General features: G+C 42.3%; 2 protein-coding genes across 11 annotated transcripts in view; one reads left to right on the top strand and one right to left on the bottom strand.

Annotated features, from left to right (window-relative positions):
- Positions 1 to 174: 174 nt before the first annotated feature.
- IWS1 (interacts with SUPT6H, CTD assembly factor 1) lies at positions 175 to 16,566 on the bottom strand. Of its 4 annotated transcripts, XM_068201026.1 has the most exons (15): positions 16,408 to 16,566; positions 15,273 to 15,388; positions 8,868 to 9,579; positions 8,150 to 8,345; positions 7,854 to 7,911; positions 7,438 to 7,538; positions 7,017 to 7,167; positions 5,459 to 5,541; positions 5,047 to 5,176; positions 4,247 to 4,364; positions 3,418 to 3,529; positions 3,171 to 3,227; positions 2,877 to 2,988; positions 2,159 to 2,316; positions 175 to 600 (listed from the first exon to the last, which is right to left on the bottom strand). In XM_068201026.1, the coding sequence occupies exons 1-14, from the start codon at positions 16,439 to 16,441 to the stop codon at positions 2,188 to 2,190; spliced, it is 2,109 nt and encodes a 702-aa protein (XP_068057127.1). In that variant the 5' UTR covers positions 16,442 to 16,566; the 3' UTR covers positions 175 to 600; positions 2,159 to 2,187. The 4 variants fall into 4 exon arrangements, with proteins under 4 accessions (XP_068057127.1, XP_068057126.1, XP_068057125.1 ...); XM_068201025.1 differs by having other exon boundaries at positions 175 to 2,316; XM_068201024.1 differs by lacking the exon at positions 2,159 to 2,316.
- Positions 16,567 to 17,288: 722 nt separating this feature from the next.
- Positions 17,289 to 20,862, top strand: part of MYO7B (myosin VIIB) — a 53,021-nt gene continuing 49,447 nt past the window's right edge. For 2 of the 7 annotated variants that reach the window (XM_068201007.1, XM_068201005.1), the window contains exon 1: positions 19,604 to 19,902. The gene's annotated coding sequence lies outside the window, so the exon portion shown is untranslated. Of the gene's footprint in view, positions 17,313 to 19,598; positions 19,903 to 20,862 lie in introns of those variants that run through there. The other 5 variants (XM_068201008.1, XM_068201009.1, XM_068201012.1 and 2 more) reach the window with 5 other exon arrangements.

The raw sequence follows: 20,862 nt of genomic DNA, 5'->3' as shown, positions 1-20,862 counted from the left end.
AAGCAATAGCTGCAGATCTCAAAAAGACATAACAAATTATTAATAATGAATAAAAATAATTAACAATTAATAAAAAGAAAATGGACAAAGCGGAACAAAAAATTAACACAGTTTTTCCACATCCCAGGTGGATGGTGTATACTTTCATCTGAGCAATGAACAGGCAGTCCCCTCCCAAAAAAAAACCCCAGAAGATGTTTTATTTTTAAAGTGTTGCAATACAATACATGATCTGTACAAAGGACACAACAGGGCCAGTTTAAATACAATCAGGAAAAAGGAGTCCCCATATTCACAGTCCTCAGACAACATCTTCTACCAGAACCTGAACCAACAATTTAAGGATTCACTTAAAAAACAAACTAAAAAAACAAACCCACCCCAAACAAGTTAAAAAATTTAAAGGTCTTTAAAGAGTCTGTGGGTGTATAGTCTTACAGCAGAGCTCATGGGGCATTCTGTGAAGGGTCACAATGGCATCTTATTGCCCTCAATGCTGATTTTCACTGCATGGGCCGATCTGCTTTTTTTCCTGATATCTGTGAATTTCCGCATCTGTTTGTCCAGTCGACTCACCCCTTTCTTAGAGGTCCCCTGGAACTTAAAAAATAAAATAATTACCACTGAAAAAAAGCAGACGCCCCAGAGGTCCAAGGCAAGCGGCACATGCAAGGTTGCACCTGGGCAAGGAGCTGGGGAGTCACTGGGCCCAGCTGATCTGTCTGTTCTCTTCCCAGAAGGGGAAAATGTCCCCAGTATCTGCAGGGCCCAGGTGGGGGCAGTGGCACCCACAGCCATCACAATGCAGAGCCAATCACTGTGTGCCTGGATACCATTTGGAAATTTTGTATCTATTGGCTGGAGCCACACATGAGCTATGTCAGAACCACAGCGCACCAGTGTCACCACTCTGGACTCTTGCAGGAGAGTTAGACACAGATACACTGTGACTAAGGCTGACACATCAATCTCAGGCTGCCATTTATTTTAAAGGTCAAGGATTAGTATTAGAAAGGAAGGGATTACTGAACAAAGGCAGTGTAGGGGGTAGCAAAGAGAAATGCCTAAACTGATCATACAAGCATTGCATTTCATCTCTGTATTTGAACTGCAAATGAAAACCAGGTGGCATAACAGTTATTCTGCACAGATTAATTCAGTGATGGTGTGCTGAAATGCCACTGAAGACAAACAGCAAACCTTCCAAGCCATAGCCAGTGCTTCCCATAAGGCAGTTTTCCTTAACTAGACAACAGAAAGTGATGGAAACATGACACTTTTAAGTGTGGAAGAAACAGTGATATCCAAAACATACTACTTAGTATCTGAAAAACACAACCATTAGAAACTAGTTCCCATGGCTAAGGAAGGTGCTCCTAACACGCTCATTTTAAATAAGGTTTATTCATAAATCTGTTCATTGAAATTATACCTAAAATTTCACAGTGATGTTTAAGAAAATATCTTTTTAAAATCAAATAAATATGAAGCTTAATATGAACTCAACAGTTACCTATGGCTTGTGCTCACCTCTTCCCATCACTGTCAGCTTGTGGCAGCCCTGCTCACAGCATTGAAATGCAGACCAGGAATTGTCAAAACAATTCCCATTGATGCATGTTCTCCCAGCCCACACTCACAGCAGAGGATTCTTCTCCCCCTGGTCTCATTCTGTAGCTCCCATCAACCACCCCTACTGTCTCACATCATTCTACTTTCTTGAACGAGGAGGTGTGAAAAACACCTCACTGCGCCCCAGTCAGAGGTCAGCCACAGACGCCGGCATGCAGTGACACGAGGTCCTGTACCAAGGGCTAAGAATTCCCATGTGTCGCTTCAGGTGAATCTGGAAAACCTAATTGTGTCAGAACAGCATTCAAAACCACAGGTGGTGCAAAGCTGGTTTTGAGCACAGGTATTTTCACTCAACTCCTGTCATTTGGGTACCCTGAAGCTGTGCAGGCAGGAGCCATGGCAGAGGTTATGTGCTAGAGCCTGTTTCTCCTGTACAAGTTCCCTTGTAGGTCACATTACAGACACGAGAGAATTCAAGGAGAGTTTTCCAGGTTAAAGTTAGGGTGTACACACTCCTGTCCTGCATGTGCAAACTGCCAACAGCTGGAGCACATGCACTGTTCACACCTCCCTCGAGGGATACCTCTCCAACTTGGGAAGGCAGTGGTATGGCTACAGGGGCATCCTGTTGCCTTCAATGCTGAACTTGATGGCCCGATGCACTTTGCTGAGTCGTTTCTGTTCAGCAAACCGTCTCTTGTGCTTTTCCAAGCGACTAATACCTCTCTTAATAGTCCCGGGCTAGAAACAACATCTCAATTAATGGACAGAAGGAGAAAGAACAGCAGACAGCACAGCAATTGTTACTTCTCCCACTTACACAAATTCTACCACATATACCCCTTTTAAATGAAACCGTATGAGTAGATGGATGAAGACAAAGCAACACAAAGGCCTCCACCGAAGCTGTCCATGTTTACCAAAACCTCAAAGGTTTCCCAAACTGGAATATTATTAGAACATGATACAAAAGCTGGGAGAGATATAAAAGCATCAGTGCAGTGAGACAGGTACTGAACTGCAGCTTTAGCTCAAAATGCTTTAAAGCAAGAGGCCTGGAATCAGATTCTCACCTGACAGAGAAAATCTAGAAAAGTTAACTCAAAAACCTCTTTTTGGTCAGAGATGTTTTCCTGTGAAAACATGTGATGAGCTTAGAGCACCCTACTTATCGGAGCATTTACTGTCCACACTCACTGTAAGAGGCCCTTAGAAGAACTACCCTCCTGTACAGTAACCATGGTGATATGGTGACAGAATCCCAGGCTTAGAACAGTCACCAGGACACTGCCAGTGCTTACCCTGGAGGACTCCATCTCCACGTTCCACTTGGGCCTGACGACGTAGTCTTTGTTGGAGGGCATTGGGACCCTCGCACGGGCACAGAACCCAGGGTCCCCGGGCCTGAGAGCCCTATGGGAAAAAAGGATGTGAGTGTTATGGACAAATCTTATCCAGAAAGAAATAAAGCCACCCAGTGTACTCTCCTCTGAAACACACTGTATACCACTGCCTCTAAAACCTCTACAGAAATTCCACAGTGGCAGTGCCACCACAATACGTCACTTAAAAAAAAAATTATATACCCAACCTACTTTTCTTCTCCTGTTAATACTTTTTCCAGGTCCCTACGGGGAGTCTGACCACCAGAGCTGCAAGAAAAACAAATATTTATAGGCATCTATGCACGGAGAAAGAAATTTTAAGACAATAAAGTATGTTGAAAGAGAGACCATAACTGACTACCCTTTTACCCTTTTCTTTCCTTTAGTATTTACACACCACTTGGTTTCTGTTGATGGAGTCTTAGAAGAATTTTGTGTTTCTGCCTGCTCCTCCTACCTGCTCATTTTCCTTCGATGAGGCATCTGTTCCAAATCTCTCTGTTCCCTCTCTTCTCTGGTCATGCCTTTGTAGTTTGAGGTAAGGCCGAAGATGGGTCGAGACCATTCATCTATTAAAAAAATGATCAGTTAAGAAAAACCAGGCCTTTGTTTCTCTCAACCACTCTGGGGATCAAGTACAGCTTTTAAAGTTTGTGGCATGTATTTACACTTCCTTTCAACCAAGCGATTTTTGAGCCCTTAGTATTTAATGGAAAACTAGCCTTGTGAACAAAAAGCAAGAGCTTTCATCCCCAAAGTCTCTTTGTTGCCTGCTCTTCTGGAACATCTCCAAGCTCTCAGAATACTCAGCGTCAGGACCTCCTGCACGACCCAGGAATGGTATTTTAGAAGTATGCAGAAAAGGTCCTAAAGAATTTACGTTTATCATCAATCTGAAGCCATTCTGGATGGAATGCACTCCACATGGAATACAGTTAAGTAGTAAACATTCAGTCAGCTAAGTTCTCTCGGAAGTCCATGGAATAAAGAGTCCTCTGGCAACACCTTCCTGCCTTTGCAGCATATTCAAAAGACCTGGAACATTAGCCAAGAGAGAACCGCAGCAGAACAAATGGCATCCTCTGGTTTAAGACAATGAAACAGGCGCATGCAGAAGCTAATGTTAAAGTGTTTGTTAAGAGCCCTACGAAGTTATGAAACACATAAGTGAGGTTCCTACATTGCAGAGTCTACTCTACAGACAACAGTAGTGCATCAGAAACCAATGCAGAAGTTCCATTCATCATCAGTGGAATCTCAGACAAGGCACAGGCAGGTTTACGTACTGATCAGCTTCCCAGCCATGTCCTTGTTCGGTCTCGACTCCTTGGGGTGTTTGTACAGGTACATCACAGCCCGTCCAATGCCACTGTGCTTCAGGGTCTCCTGGCTCACACTGGGCAGCTGCAGAGAAAAGGAAAAGTCAGAAAACAGCAATAAATTATGTCTGAACATTAATGGTGTCACTGAACTTTGCAGAAGGGCCTTTCACTTAAATCAGCTTGGAAAATTTAATGTTTGCATTGTCCCACTGGGAATTGTTTAAAGTATCAAACACCTAAATCTAGAAATCTGCCATAACATTCTTGGTTTATACACAGAATTAGGTAGCATTCTAGAACTTTTTGCTCCAAATGATCTCTAGTTCGTATTACCCCAAAACTGTGCTACTGCCTTCAAATAATTCATTCTATAAATAAAAACTTACATGGCAAAGACACTCAACCTATCAGCTTAGCCACAGACACTGAAAGCCTACACTGAGTGTGAGGGACCTTCCTGTGCACTGCACACTTTAACAGAACAGAAAAGAGAAGGGACCACAAGGGAAGAAAATTCAGGGATGCACAGCAAGCAACTCTTCACTTCAATTTGGATATAAACCTGAAAACGGGCAGGCAGGGCCAAATCATCTAAATTCTTTTACATAAGCACTCCTGTTGTGCAGTTGCTTCCTTGTGTGTTTCATTGCAAAGCCCATCGGAAGAGCTGCAGTTCATTTATCACCTCACACTTCCCTAAAGCACATGACTGTAAAACTGTGGAGAAGCTCCAAATCAAATGTGGTGAAAAGTCAGGTCCAAACCTCTTGCAGGATCTTCAGAAGCTCCTCTCTTATCTTTAGTGCTGGCAGACTTCGGTCTGGAAGAGGAGAAAGCCACTCTTTGATGGCAGACATAACACCACTATCGATGAAAGTTTCTTTGAGATCCTGCCTAAAAGGTTTAAAGAGAGGCCCAAAAGTCATGTAATATAGCAACATCTTAAGATGTGATGTTCCTTCAGGAAAATAGCACATTTGACTTTGTTTCATGTTAGATTAAGAGGGGAAATTATGTGTAATTTTATGTTTTTGAGGTCACCTAGCTTCAGCATTTACATGGAATAAAAAGTGTTTTACTGCATATTCAGTACAGCTGTAGTGTAACTCCATGAAATTGTACAAATTTGGACTATTATACCCAAGGTTACAGTTAACTGAAAGAATGACAACTCACTTTTTGAGATGCATAACTACAGTTGGTAGCAAAGTTAATTTCTTCAGTGCTGGTTTCTTTTGTGTATTTAGCTGACGATCCTCCTATAGAGAGTTGAAGAATAAGCACAAGTTAATCAAAGAAAGAAATCAGCAACTCCCATTCTTTGCAACACTTACCAAAAAAAAAAAAAAAAAAAGACTAGTCTAATAAACTAGAAGTGCAGCTTGGGAGGGATTAAACTAATTTTGTCCCCGGCTCCACAGCTCACCAACAATTATACAACAATTTCTCTGAAAAAAGGGTCATCACTTAAGTCAGTATTTCCCACAAAAGCATCCCATTAGGAGAGTGCTCCTAATTTTACTTTTTTCCCACTTCGTGACTTAGATTGACTACAATAACTGGAGATCCTTTATACTGTGCACAGGTAACACTTTGTTAGTAAAGCCTCACCTGAAAAACAGAAAAATAGCTAAGCAGAACAACGGCAAGGGAGAGCATGTATTTTCACCTCTGGCATTTCAAAATTACTTCCATCCAAGGCCTGACTGTCACTATCTGTTCAAAACTTGTCTCCCATACCAAAAACACCCAATGCAATCAACAGATTTCTGTCCAGCTCTGATAGTTCCTTTTTACTTGTCCTAATCCACTGAAGGCTCTTTCTGTGCAATGTTTGTTTTATTGCAAGGGAGGAGATTCTTCTAAAACATCTCTTTCCTCTTCCTGCCCCTGTATTTCAAACTTTGCCACCTCATTTGAATTATCAGGCTGTCATCTTGTCTGAGAATGGCCTTCCTGTCAAGCCCTAGAAGTTTCAGTTGCCTTCCAGATTGCTTTCTCACTCTCCCCATCTTTCTGAACTCTTCATCCTGATCTCGTTCTCAGGAAGATTTTTTTGTTGTTGCTATTTGCAAAGCTCCTCTAGTTTCTACAGTCGTGTATATCCCTCAACTGGTTTTAACGTGTTTCGCTGTGCTCTTTATTAATTTGATTGCTACTCCAACAAAACAGAAGAGACCCGACAAAAGGCAAGATCCCAAAAAACCTTCCACAGTAACATACTAAACATTTCTCCTAGAAAAAGGCGGGCTGCCATGACAGAAGGTCCCATGAATCTGTTTCTTTGATATCATTACCACGGCACTGTCATTCAATCAGTTTGGAAAAGGGCTCTTCTCAGGAATAAATACCAAAGTATGACACATGCCAGTAACACTATAATGAAATTACAGCATAGTCCCTTTCTCAGTATTTAACATACTACAAGGTGGTTTGTAGACCACCTATATAGCCCTTTTAATATAAGTTGATGAAAATTTATCAGCTGAGGGAAGTTTAGGAATTTAACTAATTTTTATTTTTAAAATTAGTATTCTATCAAAATTTCAACAGAATGTTTTAATTTAGAACAGCAAAATAACATTTAAATGGTTATACAGACATTAGATGCTTTCCATAGCGTACAGATTACTCCTGCTGAACCCAAGCCAGAATTTTGTATCTTATTAATCACATGATTTTCCCATAGAAGGGAACTGAATTTCAGGGTGTGTTTGGAGCCTGGAAAACTTACCTCAGCAGCTTCATTCATCTTCACAATCATGGCACTGACCACATCATCTGCGTCACTGATGAAAGTTCCCCCATCACGGTTCCGCCTGCGCTTGCCGCTCATGCTCTTCTTCCGCTGCAGCATCATGTCGAAATCTGACATGAAGTCCATGCTGAAACACAACCACAGTGTAAACTGACGGTCCTTGGTAGGAAGTAATTTTGTGTTTCTGTACTGTACCAACACTGTGTCTCACGGTTCCTGTGAGAGAATTATCCTCAGTACGCAAAATGCAAAACTAGCAAAGGGCTCCAATGGCTCCCAGACACCCTCAGACCTTGCTGTAATACCCAACATGTGCACACCGGTAATATCCAGGGTCCATAATGCCCTTTCACCAAAATCTGGCATAAAGAAAGGAGTATGTAACACAATGACTTACTGCTTTCCTCTTTTGATGTTATCATCAGAATCTGATTCATCTGCTGTCTCCTTCATGTCTCCATCACCCTTCTCTTCCTCCAAATCCTCCTGGTTAAAACCCTGATGAGTACAGATAGTGCAAATCAGTGTATGGATCAGGATTGACCATCTACTCAGGTACCTGACACTGACACTAAAAAAGCTTCAGGTAAGTCTTCAGAGGATCTAGAAAGACGAACAGAGTCTTTTTAATTCCCCCTGTGACTACTAACAATTGTTGTCACACCAACAATTCTCCCAAAAGATGAGCGGTAAATGTTATTTAACCCAAAGAGTACCCCAGTGAGTCTGGTAGATACAAAACTGACGTGATGCAGCATATACATTCTTTTCAGATCTAGCAAGTCAACAGGAGACATCCACAGTAACACTTACCGTAAATTCCTCCTCTTCCTCATCACCAGATTCTCCAAATATATCTGCAATCAGGTTCCTGTGAAGGTAACAGCAATATTTATCTACTTGGACTACAACAATGAGATGTACCTTTTCTGCAAAATCTCTAATGACTGTGTGAAGATCTCCGTTTTGCTCTGTCTCCTATTAACCTTTCTCTTCATGCCACCAATGAAGGTGAACAGTCATTCTCTGGTTGGGATTTATCCGTTTTCCTTTCACCATCACTCCCACTGTCTAAAACCGCTAAAGAATTCATATTCTTTCCCACTTACTCTTGTTCATTTCCAGATTCACTGTCACTGCCAAACAGTTCTTTTCCTTTTTTCTTCTCAGCATTCTCTTTTCCTTCTTCTTCTTCTTCCTCCTCACTATCGGACACAACATTTTTCTTCCTTTTGTCAGATTTCTCTGAAGCAGCGTAACTATCCGATTCTTCAGCATCGGAAAGGATTCGTACCTTTTTTGCAGCTGCCAGCAGAAAGGAGCATTACTACATGTCCCAGTAGCAGAGGGGACAACTGTTACTCTCAAATTATTCTCTGACTAGTCTTCCAACACCAGACCATTGCCATTTCCTAAAAAGCATATCCATTCTGAAGTGTTTTATTAAATCTGTGACTTGAGCTTCCATACACCACATCCATCCATAAAAAATTGTAATTTCAAATCTCTCACTCCCAGTATATGAAAAAAAACACACAGGAAAAAATTACTAAACAGCAACAAAGTAAATAAATAACAAACTACCATGTCAAGAGATGCCAGTCAGATCCCTACAGTCTTCTGTTAGACCTACTTATTACTCAGAAGTGTTATATACCCATTCACACAGCAAAGCAGTCAGAACAACAGCCTCTACAAATGCAGTTCTGCTCCAAAACCAAATCCGATTTATGGTTTCTCACTTAGAGGTTTTAGTCACACAAAAGCAATGATTTAGCTTTCACACCACTGCCTGTCACAGCACGTTTTCACAGTATAGTTTCTTACGTGTTTTCTCACTGTCATCCTCACTATCAGAAAGGATGGCTGTTTTCCTCTTCACTGTCTTTTCTTCCTCTTTTTCATCTTCATCACTGTCTGATATTTTACGTCTCTTAGGAGCTTCATCTTCACTGTCAGAGCCCTGAAATCCTTTCCTTACATGTTCATTATCTGAATGATGAGAGTCATTCTGCACCTTTTCCTTCCTGTCCTCCCCATCGCTATCTTCGGACCCTATCTGCTTGTGTCTGGACGCATCCTCGCTCTCCGAGTCGCTGGCTGGCTGCTTCTGAGGCTCTTCACTCTCAGAGTCACTGGCTGGCTGCTTCTGGAGCTCTTCACTCTCAGAGTCACTGGCTGGCTGCTTCTGGAGTTCCTCGCTCTCAGAGTCACTGGCTGGCTGCTTGTGTGATTCCTCATTTTCAAAATCACTGCTGTGATCCCTTGGAGGGTCTCCATTGTCAGAGTCACTCGCTCGATGATTTAAGGCCTCTTCATTTTCAGAGTCACTTAAATGCCGGTTTGGACGGTCCTCAGTATCAGAGTCACTGTCTTTCTCTCCATGAGTTGCTTCATTTTCTGAATCACTCACATTGTGATTTGGGGGCTCCTCATTATCTGAGTCGCTTTCTTTTTGTCTTGGGTTATCTTCATTTTCAGAGTCTGTCATATGAGGCTCTCCCACTTGTCCATCATCTTCTCCATCACTGTGTTCGTTCTGAAACAGAAAAATAATCTCAGACAACTAAGCAAAAACACCTTAAAAAGTAAAGAAATAATGTTCTGAATTTTTGCTTGTCCTTCCTCCAATTTGATTACCCAGGGTGCTGCAAACTGAAATAATGTCTATGTAGAAATAATTAGACAATTTGCATCAAATGACTATCAAATACTTGACATAAAAAAAATATTATCAATGGAAGTATGTCCATCGTGCAGCTCCATGGTATTTTGAAAACAGTAACAGAATTCATAGAACACTTAAATAAGCATGTCTAAGAAAGGTCCAATTGCTCAAGGGTAAAGGCTTAGTACTTTAATTTTAATAGGTCAGGCCTTCAAAGTGGTTTAGTTTAAATTCCCAGTAACAAAACAAGAAAGGGCAACTTGCATTTGTCATTTTATTTTCCTGAAGATCTCAAAGAGATGTTTCCTGTGTGAAATGCATCTTACTGAAACAGCACATCAATTACACTCCAAATGAACACAGCACCTGTACCGTCTTTGTCAAGGAAACCTATTTAAGAACAACTCAAGAGCAAAAGCCTAGCAAGCCAAAAAACATGAATAAAGTTTCAGTCAGACCTTTCAGAGTATTATTGTTAACCAGTTTTGTGTTTCAGATTCAACAACTCTCTCCCCTATGCTGACAGCTCCCAGGCTTATCCAGATACCCAAGATAACCCATGCACAAACACACACCCATCTGGCAACTTCAGAACTGAAACAATCCTTTGACTTTTCTACACAGCAAAAAATACGGAGGCATATGCTCCATTTTTAGAGAACATCCCACAAGCCACCTTGCTAAGTGTAATTGCTTACAGCATCATCTTTTATCTTTCCAACATCTAAAATCTACTTGGAAAAAAAATCTCAATTGCATTTACCTGAGAATATGAAATTAGACTTTTGAAAACTCATTCCATTAATTCAGCTCTCACAGCTACTGTCACCATAATCCTGTTTTCAGCTGAAAACAACAACACTGTACAAGGAACTTCTTTTTTGCATACTCAAAGCTTCAGTCAGGCTTTCCTCAGTCATTTTGTCTCAGCTATAAACTTTTTCTACTTGCAAACAGAGTATTTATTGTGATAGGAGATGTTTAAGAACTATATGTCCTGAAGTTTCCAAATACTTTTTTTCTGCAATTTAATTTCCTTGGAAACAGACTTTCTATCTATTTTTATTTTCTGTAGTTGTTCTACTCCCACATTCAGAGCCATAAAAAAGTAGGTGTAGCTATTCTACACCTACAACAAAGAATACTATTCAATCTTTAAAATGCATGATGCAGAAAGAGTTTTAAATAAAATTAATTTCAATTGCTTTTAGGAACTACTTCCTCCATAATTATTCTAAGTGGCAAAGAGCATTGCTTTTTAAGACTTTGGACTTTATATACTTATTCCTTTGGCTAGCACTGGATAAAGACCTTCTAAATTACTGCTGAATGACTAACAAAGTTACTGAACAATGAAAAAAAACCCCAGGACCATGAAATTTTAGAACATGCACTTCAAACACTACTTCACTATTTCCATGTTATTTAATGCTAACTACAAACAGCTGCTATGACAATCTCAGTTGTTTTCTCTCTCCTGCTTGTTCCTGTATCTACAGCAATGCATCTTTTGAATCTTTTGTACCAAGTAATTCTCATTTCTCCTCACAGAAAGGAAACATGGTACCTTAAAACCTGAATCTGGAATTTTAAAGAAATATTAATATTAGGAAGTGACAGAATTGAGGATGTACTCAACAGCTCTCAGTTTATTAATATTTTATTCCCTTACCAAAAAATCACATTGATTGCCCTTTTCCTGCCTAGTATGTCCCCTAACTGTATTACTTTAGGAAAAAGAAAACTGCAGCTAGAAACAGAACAGAAAGCAGATTCTACAGCAGTTACAGGTAAGGTCATTGAGAAACACTGAAATCAAACTGGAATCTACAGTAACAAAAATTATTTAATCCTTGCTCTTCTACCATTTTATTTTGTGTGGGTTTGCCTGTCTTCTCTCAATGCCAGATGGTGAATGCTGAATAGTACCAATAATTATGTCAGCAGTAATACAGGATTTTGCTAAACAAACACAAGGAAATTAATAAAAATAGTCCTCTTTAAGATATTAGGACCACCACCTTCCCAGCTTCCAGTTTAGGAATTCTTTGGTGAACAAATAAACAAAATTAAGAATCAACAAGAATCAGTAATGATTTTTCATATTTCTAAGGTCAGAAGTGTGGCTGCAGGTTATATATGCACCTGTTCAGAATTAATCACTAAATTACAAACAACTTCTTATGCAAAACCTTGGTGAGAAGACACTATAATTACAGAGCATTATTACTGAAGATTACTACAAGATCCTGAATCTTTAATCTGTTACCATCACTCCTGAGAATGAAGGTGTTTGGCGAGGGAGAGCAGACGCACAGCTGTCAGACTCATGCAGCGGTCACAGCAGCTCAACTGCTGCAGTGTGACCACCTGGAGAAGCAGCACCCGAGGTGACACAGGTGTCCCTGCACACTCTGGGCACACAGGCACCAGTTCCTCGAGCCAGCGTGCAAAGCTGAGCCAGGCAGCACCGCTGTGTCAGTGAGTGCAGCACTGCCCCAGAGCCCCCAGCCAGCAGCACAGAGCTCCTTCTGCAGCAGAGCACAGGACCTGCCCACAGCCCCCAGCGCAAGAGGCTTCTGCACACAATTAAAAAAATTAATGAATCTGCATGTTTTGGAATATAATTGATAGAAAAAGTGACCAACTTCCCAGTAAAATGACAAAACGCTACTGGGTATGCTCGACGGTCTTCACTTTTCCTTTTTTGTTTGTTTATCTCTACAAAACTGTTTTCAAAGAAATGAAGTATGTAATTTTTGAATTTTCATTTTCCAAATGATTGACTGAAAGATCAGACATCCTCAAAACTGAGTAGGTCTCAGGTAACTGCTACTGCATATTTCTCTAATTCCTTTGCTTTCTTTTCTTCCTCCTCTTTATCTATAAACATTTTGAGATGTCCTTAATTTTTGTTTAATGAAAGAGTTCTATAACATGAGACTTTAGTACAGTATAAAATAAGGAATATATCAAAATCAAATTTACAGTGTTACACTTCTACATAAAAATTACAGCTACCAAGCAATTTATTGGATCAACATGCAGCCACTTTTAAGTGCTACTTCTTCGATCATTTAGTAACTTCAACAAAATTGAACCCATCCACTACAATTTCATGAAAGGTGAGTGTTACACTAAGACCTACACAACCATCATGGGCAGATCAGCAAGTTCCTCCTTTTTTTTCAGAAGTGTCACATATTTGTGTTTGTTAACAGTCACAGACTAACCACAACTTAATTAATGAAACAGCAGCAACTTGGTGAAGTGTAAGAACTAAGTTATTACAGATTTCTGTATGAGCCTGACTTGGACAAACACTGTAAACATGATTTCAGATTCATTACTGTACTAAAACTAATTCTAATTGTCTAAAGCAGAATCAGTAAGGACATCAAGAAGAACATTTATAGATAAAGTGGGATTGGGGGAAGGAAAGCCAGAAAAGAATTGTGGAAAACAAAAACCCACATACCTGAGACCTACATTAGTAATTCCTCAGGATTCCCCTTTTCTTTAAAGTTAAAAACCTGAAAGAAAAGTTTGAAATTTTAAAACTTTGGTTCTTTACATCTGAGCTCTAAATTAGATACAAAATAGTAATTAAATAGACTTAACTGATTAGGCTGTCTCAAAGGTTTTATTACCTTTGAGTGTCATTTCTCCCATATACTCCTAAAGATGAAGAAAATAAGAGGATGAGAGAATATTTAGAGTAAATAATATGACAAATGACTGAAAGCTACTCCTTTCAGAGATGGCTTCTCCACATTATTGCCTTTTGGGTGCAAAGTGAACTCAATGGAGGGAAAGAAAAATTAAGACTCCATAGCAAAACAAAATATTTGAATTTTGATTTGAGCTAAATCAAATAAAGCATTAAGGCTTGACAGTTCTCTTTTAGTATTGGTCAGTAGGTGACTTAGTTTGGTTCATTTATTTTAATTGACCTTCTGAAGTATTTTCTCTATAGAGGAATATTCAACTGCCATCACAGAACAAAGTCTTTAAAGTAATGCAGCACATGAAGAGGACCAGTTAACAATGATAACTGGTACTTTCTGCTCACCTAAATCTGAAGAAGACGTGCTGCAGATGTAAACAACAGTCAATTTCCTTGCCCCAGTAAGTAAAGTTAAAATCTCAGAGAAGTATAGAAAAGTAAGAACCAATAATCAAGCATAAACCAATGAGACAGAAGAAAAAGATTGTAATTGTAGCAGCAGCATGACTCTCCACACACTCATCACACTTTTCTTTCATTAAAGCAGAAGTACTAAATTCCTCCAGATAGACAGTTATTTTTCCCAGCCTGAGAAATGTGTTTCCTGCCACACTGAAATTGTAATTGTCACAATGGGAGATGCTGCCTCACACCAAATTGATTTCTTCCCTTAGAAATATCAACACCTATCAAAAAAAGTAAATTCCATTTGTGCTTTACAATTAAGTTTAAATACCTGGGAAGAACTTTCATTTTATAAAAACAGAATCTTCATCTACTTTCTAACTCAGAGGGAAGTATGAATTCAATAAACGCAGGGGGAACAGAAGAAAAAATAATAAAAACAAGGATTGCAAGTTACGCCACAGTGGAGTCAAGCCTTCTCTCACATCAGCCTTTATCGCATTTTAAGCAATTTCTAAAACATTTAACACTGGAAACCTAGTCAGAGTAAATCCTGATCTTTACATAAAATACAGCAGAATACACAGAACACTATGAAATGGCTTTGATTACAGTTTTTGTAAGTATCAAAAAGTTCTCTATAACTTCACTAGCAGAACACCTGAATTCACAGGCCAAAATTATTCCCTAAGACCTGATGCAGCTCTATTGTGAGTCACACACAACTCTTAAAAATTAAATCTCAACTTCCCAAACTGTCCTAAAAGTCTAAAGGGAGCCTTCTCTTTTTCCAGAATCTCTTACCAGCCCAGTCAATTCACAAATGAAGTGACTCTGCCCCAGAAACAACCCTGGACCAAAGCCTTTCCGCACTGAACACTTCTCCAAGTGAGAACCACTGCAGAGGAAAAACAAGTCCCATTTAGGAACCTTAACCTGCTCCATATGCACGCCTGCTCCTTTGTGAATGACAAGGTGAAAACCAGCACAAAGCAGACTCAAAAGTCAGTGCCCCATCTGACATGGAAGCTGGGAGAGCATTTATTCTCTGTCAAGGAAATCTCCACCTCCAAAGTGCATGGTCTTACATCACTGTGCAGAATTTCAGGTGCAATTTAAAATTCCTCATAATCCATCTCTTTTAAAACCCCAACATTTTCTCTTTGTGAAATTGAGGCTAATCGAGTACAACTTATTAAAGTTCAGAATAGTGTGTGCTACCATAACAAGACAAAAACCAAACAAACCCTAGCCAACATACTTGTCAAGAGATTATCCAACGCCTTTTTTTGGAAATAAAGTTTTGCCCGATGGAACCCTTAAGAGGAACCGAATAAACACGTATGTCTCGGTTAAGAGAGAATGCCACTTTAAACAACAACAAAGAATTCAGAGGAAAGTAAACTTTATCTAGATAAAGCTCCCTTAGTACCTCTGAATGGTGTCCTACACTTCCATTCTCCGATCCAGAATGTTGTTCGTTTCCTTCATCTTCCACATCAGATCCTGAGTCTCGCTCGTCTTGCACTGGAGTAGCTCCTCCATCATCTATTCCGAGATTTAAAAAAGAAAGTAAAACTCGGCGTTTAAAGGAACCGCACGGGAACCGGGCGGGCTCCCGCTCTAACGGGGCAGGGAAACGGGGCAGGGAAACGGGGCTGTCCGAACAAACCACCCCAGACACCCCCGGGAGCGCGCAAAACCTCCCACACCAAGCGGGCAGCGACCGCCGCACTGCCCAGACACCGGATTTTGGAGCAATCACCGCCGCACTGCCCAGACACCGGGCTATCGAAACAATCACCGCCGCACTGCCCAGACACCGGGCTATCGAAACAATCACCGCCGCACTGCCCAGACACCGGGCTATCGAAACAATCACCGCCGCACTGCCCAGACACCGGGCTACTGAAACAATCAGCGCCGCACTGCCCAGACACCGGGCTATTGAAACAATCACCGCCGCACTGCCCAGACACCGGATTTTGGAGCAATCACCGCCGCACTGCCCAGACACCGGATTTTGGAGCAATCACCGCCGCACTGCCCAGACACCGGATTTTGGAGCAATCACCGCCGCACTGCCCAGACACCGGATTTTGGAGCAATCACCGCCGCACTGCCCAGACACCGGATTTTGGAGCAATCACCGCCGCACTGCCCAGACACCGGATTTTGGAGCAATCACCGCCGCACTGCCCAGACACCGGGCTATCGAAACAATCACCGCCGCACTGCCCAGACACCGGGCTATCGAAACAATCACCGCCGCACTGCCCAGACACCGGGCTACTGAAACAATCACCGCCGCACTGCCCAGACACCGGGCTATTGAAGCAATCAGCGCCGCACTGCCCAGACACCGGGCTATTGAAGCAATCAGCGCCGCACTGCCCAGACACCGGGCTACTGAAACAATCAGCGCCGCACTGCCCAGACACCGGGCTATTGAAGCAACCACCGCCGCACTGCCCTCGGGCCAGGGCCCCGCCGCTGTGTCCCCCGAACCCGCGGGCCCTGCCGTGCCCGACGCCCTCCCCGGAAGGTCCTGCGCCCCGCGCCGCTACCTGACTGCTCCCCGCCGTAATAGTGGGTGTCCATGCCCGCCCCGCGGTGGCGGCGGGCGCTGCCCTGGGCGCTCCCTCAGCGCGGGCCCGGCCCGGCCCCGCCGCCTCGCACAGGAACAAGATGGCGCCTCCCCGCCCCGCGGCACCCCCGCCCCGCGCGCACGGATCTCGCGAGACTGCCGGGGCAGCGCCGCCAGGGGGCGTGGCCGCTCCCAGCCGGCCCCGCGCTGTGGGCTCGGCCTCCGGCTCCGCGGCCGCTCCAGCCGCAGTTCAGCTCGGTAGCTGAAGCGCTGGGGAAACCGAAGGAGCCTTGGAGGATAAAAGGCTATTTGTAGCCCCTGCGTGACCACGGCAGGGTGGCCTGGTTGTGATCCTGGCAAAGGTCTGAGCCCTGCGGGAATTTCCAAGGGACCAAACCAACCCCTGACGCTGTTAATGGCTGCTCGGAACCACAGCCCTGAGCTACGTGAGAGTTCCCAACATCTCCCTGCTGCCAGACAAAGGGCATCTGGTGCCATGCTTCCCACAGTGCCTAAGGGTGGGAGATCTGGAGAGCGAACCCGAGCAGAGAATATTTTGCCATTTAAACAATAGGTAAATTTATCTGGTCCTTACAAGCCAAGTGAGCAAGATTGACGTGCATCAGAAGGCGGCAAAGCAGAGCCAGAGCTCAGGCACACAAGGGCTCTGATACTGCAAGGGGGTTGGCAATGTTCGTGTTTGCAGCTGGCTGGAAGGGGACGCACCTTGGCCACCGAGAGGAAGGACAAGGACGGGTTCTCTCGGCACAGCGAGGCCACTGTCCTGCCTGAAGCTGCAGTTCAATCTAGTTCATGTGTGGGTGGCTCCTCCAGATTTAGCCTTTCAGGATTGACTGAACGTTCACCCTGAGCTCCAGGGGGATGGTGACTTCCGGAGTAAACGTGGGCAGCGCAAAACAATGCTGGTACTTCTCAGGGGTTGTTGTGTTCTGTTTCAATAGCCCCTATCCTCTGAGTAGTAGCATTACTCAAGTATTTGGCATGCACATGATATGCTAGTTGAGGATTATTAGGGATGGCTGCTGTCATTCCTGCAGCATTTCAAAATGATGAGTCTAATGAATGCATACGGTACTGGTGACCTGCTCCTCAGTCTGTCATAAAAACACCTTCATTTTCTAGGGAAATACAGGTCAATATGAGACAGATAGAAAACTGCTGCCCTTGTCATTTGGTGTATTTCTGAAGAACCGTGACTTTTCTAATTCTGCATGCTGCACCTTTGTTCAGAGTCATCAAAATTTAGTAAGTTGAGTATTCGGGCCAAAATTAGTCTAATTCTTCTGTGCTAGAGGTGCCTTGGAGTGGATGGCAGAGAGATTAAGCCATTATTATGAAACATAAACTTTAAGAAATTTAGAGATTTTAGAGGAGCTAAGATTTTAGTTAGAAAGAAGCTTTATTGGAATTAATTAAAATAAATGGGTAGGCCTTGCTTGATGAAGTTAAGAGTTAGTAGTTAACTAATAATTGATTGCTTGTCAACACAATGTTTAGTTAGCTGGGTTTGTAATGAAGAATATAGAAACTGACAAATAGCTTTTAGGAACATAAGACAATTGTGGGCCTCTTCTGTTCCGAAACCAATTACAGATAAGAAATGGGAGTTCTACCAAGGGTTCATTTGTCACATTTGCATTGAAAAGGTAGAAAGGTCAGAATGAGGAAGACTTCATTTACTTCCTCATTTTGGGACCCCTCCCCATGAAAGGGACCACCGACCCATTTCAAGGAACAAACTACGCATGCTTAATAGCTTTTGAACTGATTAGCATACGAAGCGAGGAATGGGATGTACCAAAATGATGAATATGTATTTGTATTTTGGGTATTCAATACTTGTATGGATAAAAGGACTCTGTAATCCCCTGAGGGGCGCGGTGTGTATTTGGGAGCTATCCCGCATGCCGCCCGGCGTCGTAATAAACATACACTTTCTGACTTTAAACTGTTAGAGAGTTTTTGTCCGTCACAGGTGGATATCGGTGCTAGATCAATATCCATATTTCTTTAATAAATCAATTAACCAACACTTTCTGTCCAGCAGCAAGCACAGTTTCATGCTGGGAGTTCAGTGTACCAGGCTAAACACAGCTAACTCTCAGGACTGAGTCATTACTCAACATCTTCTACAGCGAAACCCTTAGAAGGAGATCTTGGCAGTGAAATCAGATGTTTCTCAGATACAATCCTAAATTCTTAGCAAAAATGCAGAAAACCTTTTTTTTTTTTTTTTCTTTACTGAAAGCAGCTTCCATAAAACACAGATAATGTCTCTATTTACAGCTCTACTGCTCTGGTCTTTTTCAGATAGCCACAAAGATCCTTAAGTGAGTCTCAGAACCACGCTCTTAATGATATCACGCCCTTTTTTCCTGTTCCCGTATGATTTTTACTTCTTTTAGGTCTTTTGCTGTGTGGTTTCACTGAGATCTTTTCTGGAAGGAGCAGGCACATGTGGCAGTATGTTATGGGAGGCTCCTGTCATTGCACTTCCCTGTCTTCCATAAAGAAATGGAATGACTTTACACAACTGACTAAATAGAAGGCAGGATCACAACTTTACAACACAACAAATAAAGGAATAAGGAAATAACTTGGGAGTAATGTAACAGAAAATAATGGACAAGAGAAAACATAAATAGAAACAAACAAAAAAAAAACCAAAAAAAAATCCCTGTTGAATAATGTGTACCAAGGTACCTGAAAATTGTACCAAGAGGCCTAGAAAACACAGAAAACTATCCCATACTAAATTTCCAAGAGGATCAGAGTATGATGATAGTCTGCCTTGGAAATTAGTCCTTTATAGGTATGTGTCATGTTCTGCAGTCATGGTGTGCCACTGTCCCAAATTCCAGAAGAACTGAGGCAGCACTGATGAAAGAATAGAGATTTTGTGCATTTACTGAGAGTGGAAGAAGGCACAGAGGTTTCTTCCTAATTGTTATGAATTCCAATCTTTCTGAAATGAAACCTCCTAACCTACTTGTGACATGCCACATGCATCACACAGGAGAGGGAGCACTGTGTCTGAAACAACCTCACCTCATCACTGCTGAATAACTGGGCATCCATTCCAGCCCTCGTTCTGCAGTAAGTGCGTGTGCACACTAACGTGCACATGCCTTTGTTCCTCATGAGCCAGAGCTTGGCAGCATCAGTCTGTAACATACTCTTGTAATACCATCCTGGCTGCTTTCCAAAAGGAAGGATGGAGTGACAGTCAGACCATAATGGGATTGCACAGTGGGGGAGAATGACCTGTCTTCTACCAAGCAGCGTAAGCAGCGCCCACTTGGCATGTGTGAAGGTGTGTAATGACACAGATCCCAGAGCCCTGCCAGTCTGCCTCACTGTGCAACTCCATGAACAGGCTGGAATGAAATATGCCTTTCCCTGAGGAACAGAATGCTCAAGAAAACCATGCGATGCACTTGGAAATCCTTTAATGGTATGTACTTCTTATTTAGTTCGTTTCCTGCACTGCCCCTTTCAGAGTTAACAGACATCAGTGACTTAGAGCTACAAATCTGCTTAGATGAAGGGAAGGAGGTTAGTGTAGGCAAGAGGACTGCTGAATGAACAGTTTAAATTGCAAATTGTTACACCCAATCCACCTTGCTTCAGAAACCTTGGAGAAATAACTAGAATAACATAAAATGATGTTTGGTATCCAGGACCTGGTAATGCAGAAGTGACGAGGCCACTTTGATTTAGCTGGAGAGAAAATATGAAAGGTAGTGCCATGAGCAAATTAAATCCTTTGATCCTGACATCAATCTCTTAATTAGGAAGTGCCAGGAAGAGGCAGTTTTGTTAACACGTCTATCTGGACAGACCTATTACTTTGAACAACAGCATTATTAAATTCACCAGTGTTCATCCAATTTTATTTTGTTGCTTTTCTCGGTGCAGCATTCATCATAGAATCACAGAATGGTTTGGATTGTAAGGGACTTTAAAGCTCATCCAGTTCCACCATAGCAGGGGCACCTTCCACTATCCCAGGTTGCTCCAAGCCCTGTCCAACCTGGCCTTGGACACTTCCAGGGATGGGGCAGCCACAGCTTCTCTGGGCAGCCTGTGCCAGTGTCTTGCTACATAATAATTCTTTGAGCTTTATTACTTAAGATGTAATGTCACTATCTTCACCATCAGCAATTTGCTTAATGGAAAGATTACAACAATTAATCAGCATAGACCACGCTACAGATCACCCCTAATTACCACTACAAATGTTCCTGTGACCTGCGCAGTCCCTCACCAAACTCTTTGTATAGCAGCACACCTCGTTGCTCATTCCTGGCAAGCTCCTCTCCTGTCTTTCCTTGTCTGCACAGCTCAGTCCCTGCCAAACCTGAGCTGCCCCTGGGCACTCACAGGTCCTTCTCTGGAGGCACCTTTAGCCTGC

The sequence above is a fragment of the Anomalospiza imberbis genome, chromosome 10 (assembly GCF_031753505.1).
Source record: "Anomalospiza imberbis isolate Cuckoo-Finch-1a 21T00152 chromosome 10, ASM3175350v1, whole genome shotgun sequence".
Taxonomy (NCBI): Eukaryota; Metazoa; Chordata; class Aves; order Passeriformes; family Viduidae; genus Anomalospiza; species Anomalospiza imberbis.
Note: the sequence above shows the minus strand (reverse complement) of the source record. Positions and strands in the feature narration are given on the sequence as shown.

Excerpts from the sequence above, each read along its gene's own strand:
- IWS1 (XM_068201024.1), bottom strand. The coding sequence starts at position 16,441 with ATGGACACCCACTATTACGGCGGGGAGCAGTCAG. Across the intron at positions 9,580-15,272 it reads GTGTAGGACACCATTCAGAG|AACGAACACAGTGATGGAGA; the intron begins GTACTAAGGGAG and ends TTTCTGTTTCAG. Across the intron at positions 8,346-8,867 it reads GGATGACAGTGAGAAAACAC|CTGCAAAAAAGGTACGAATC; the intron begins GTAAGAAACTAT and ends TTCTGCTGGCAG.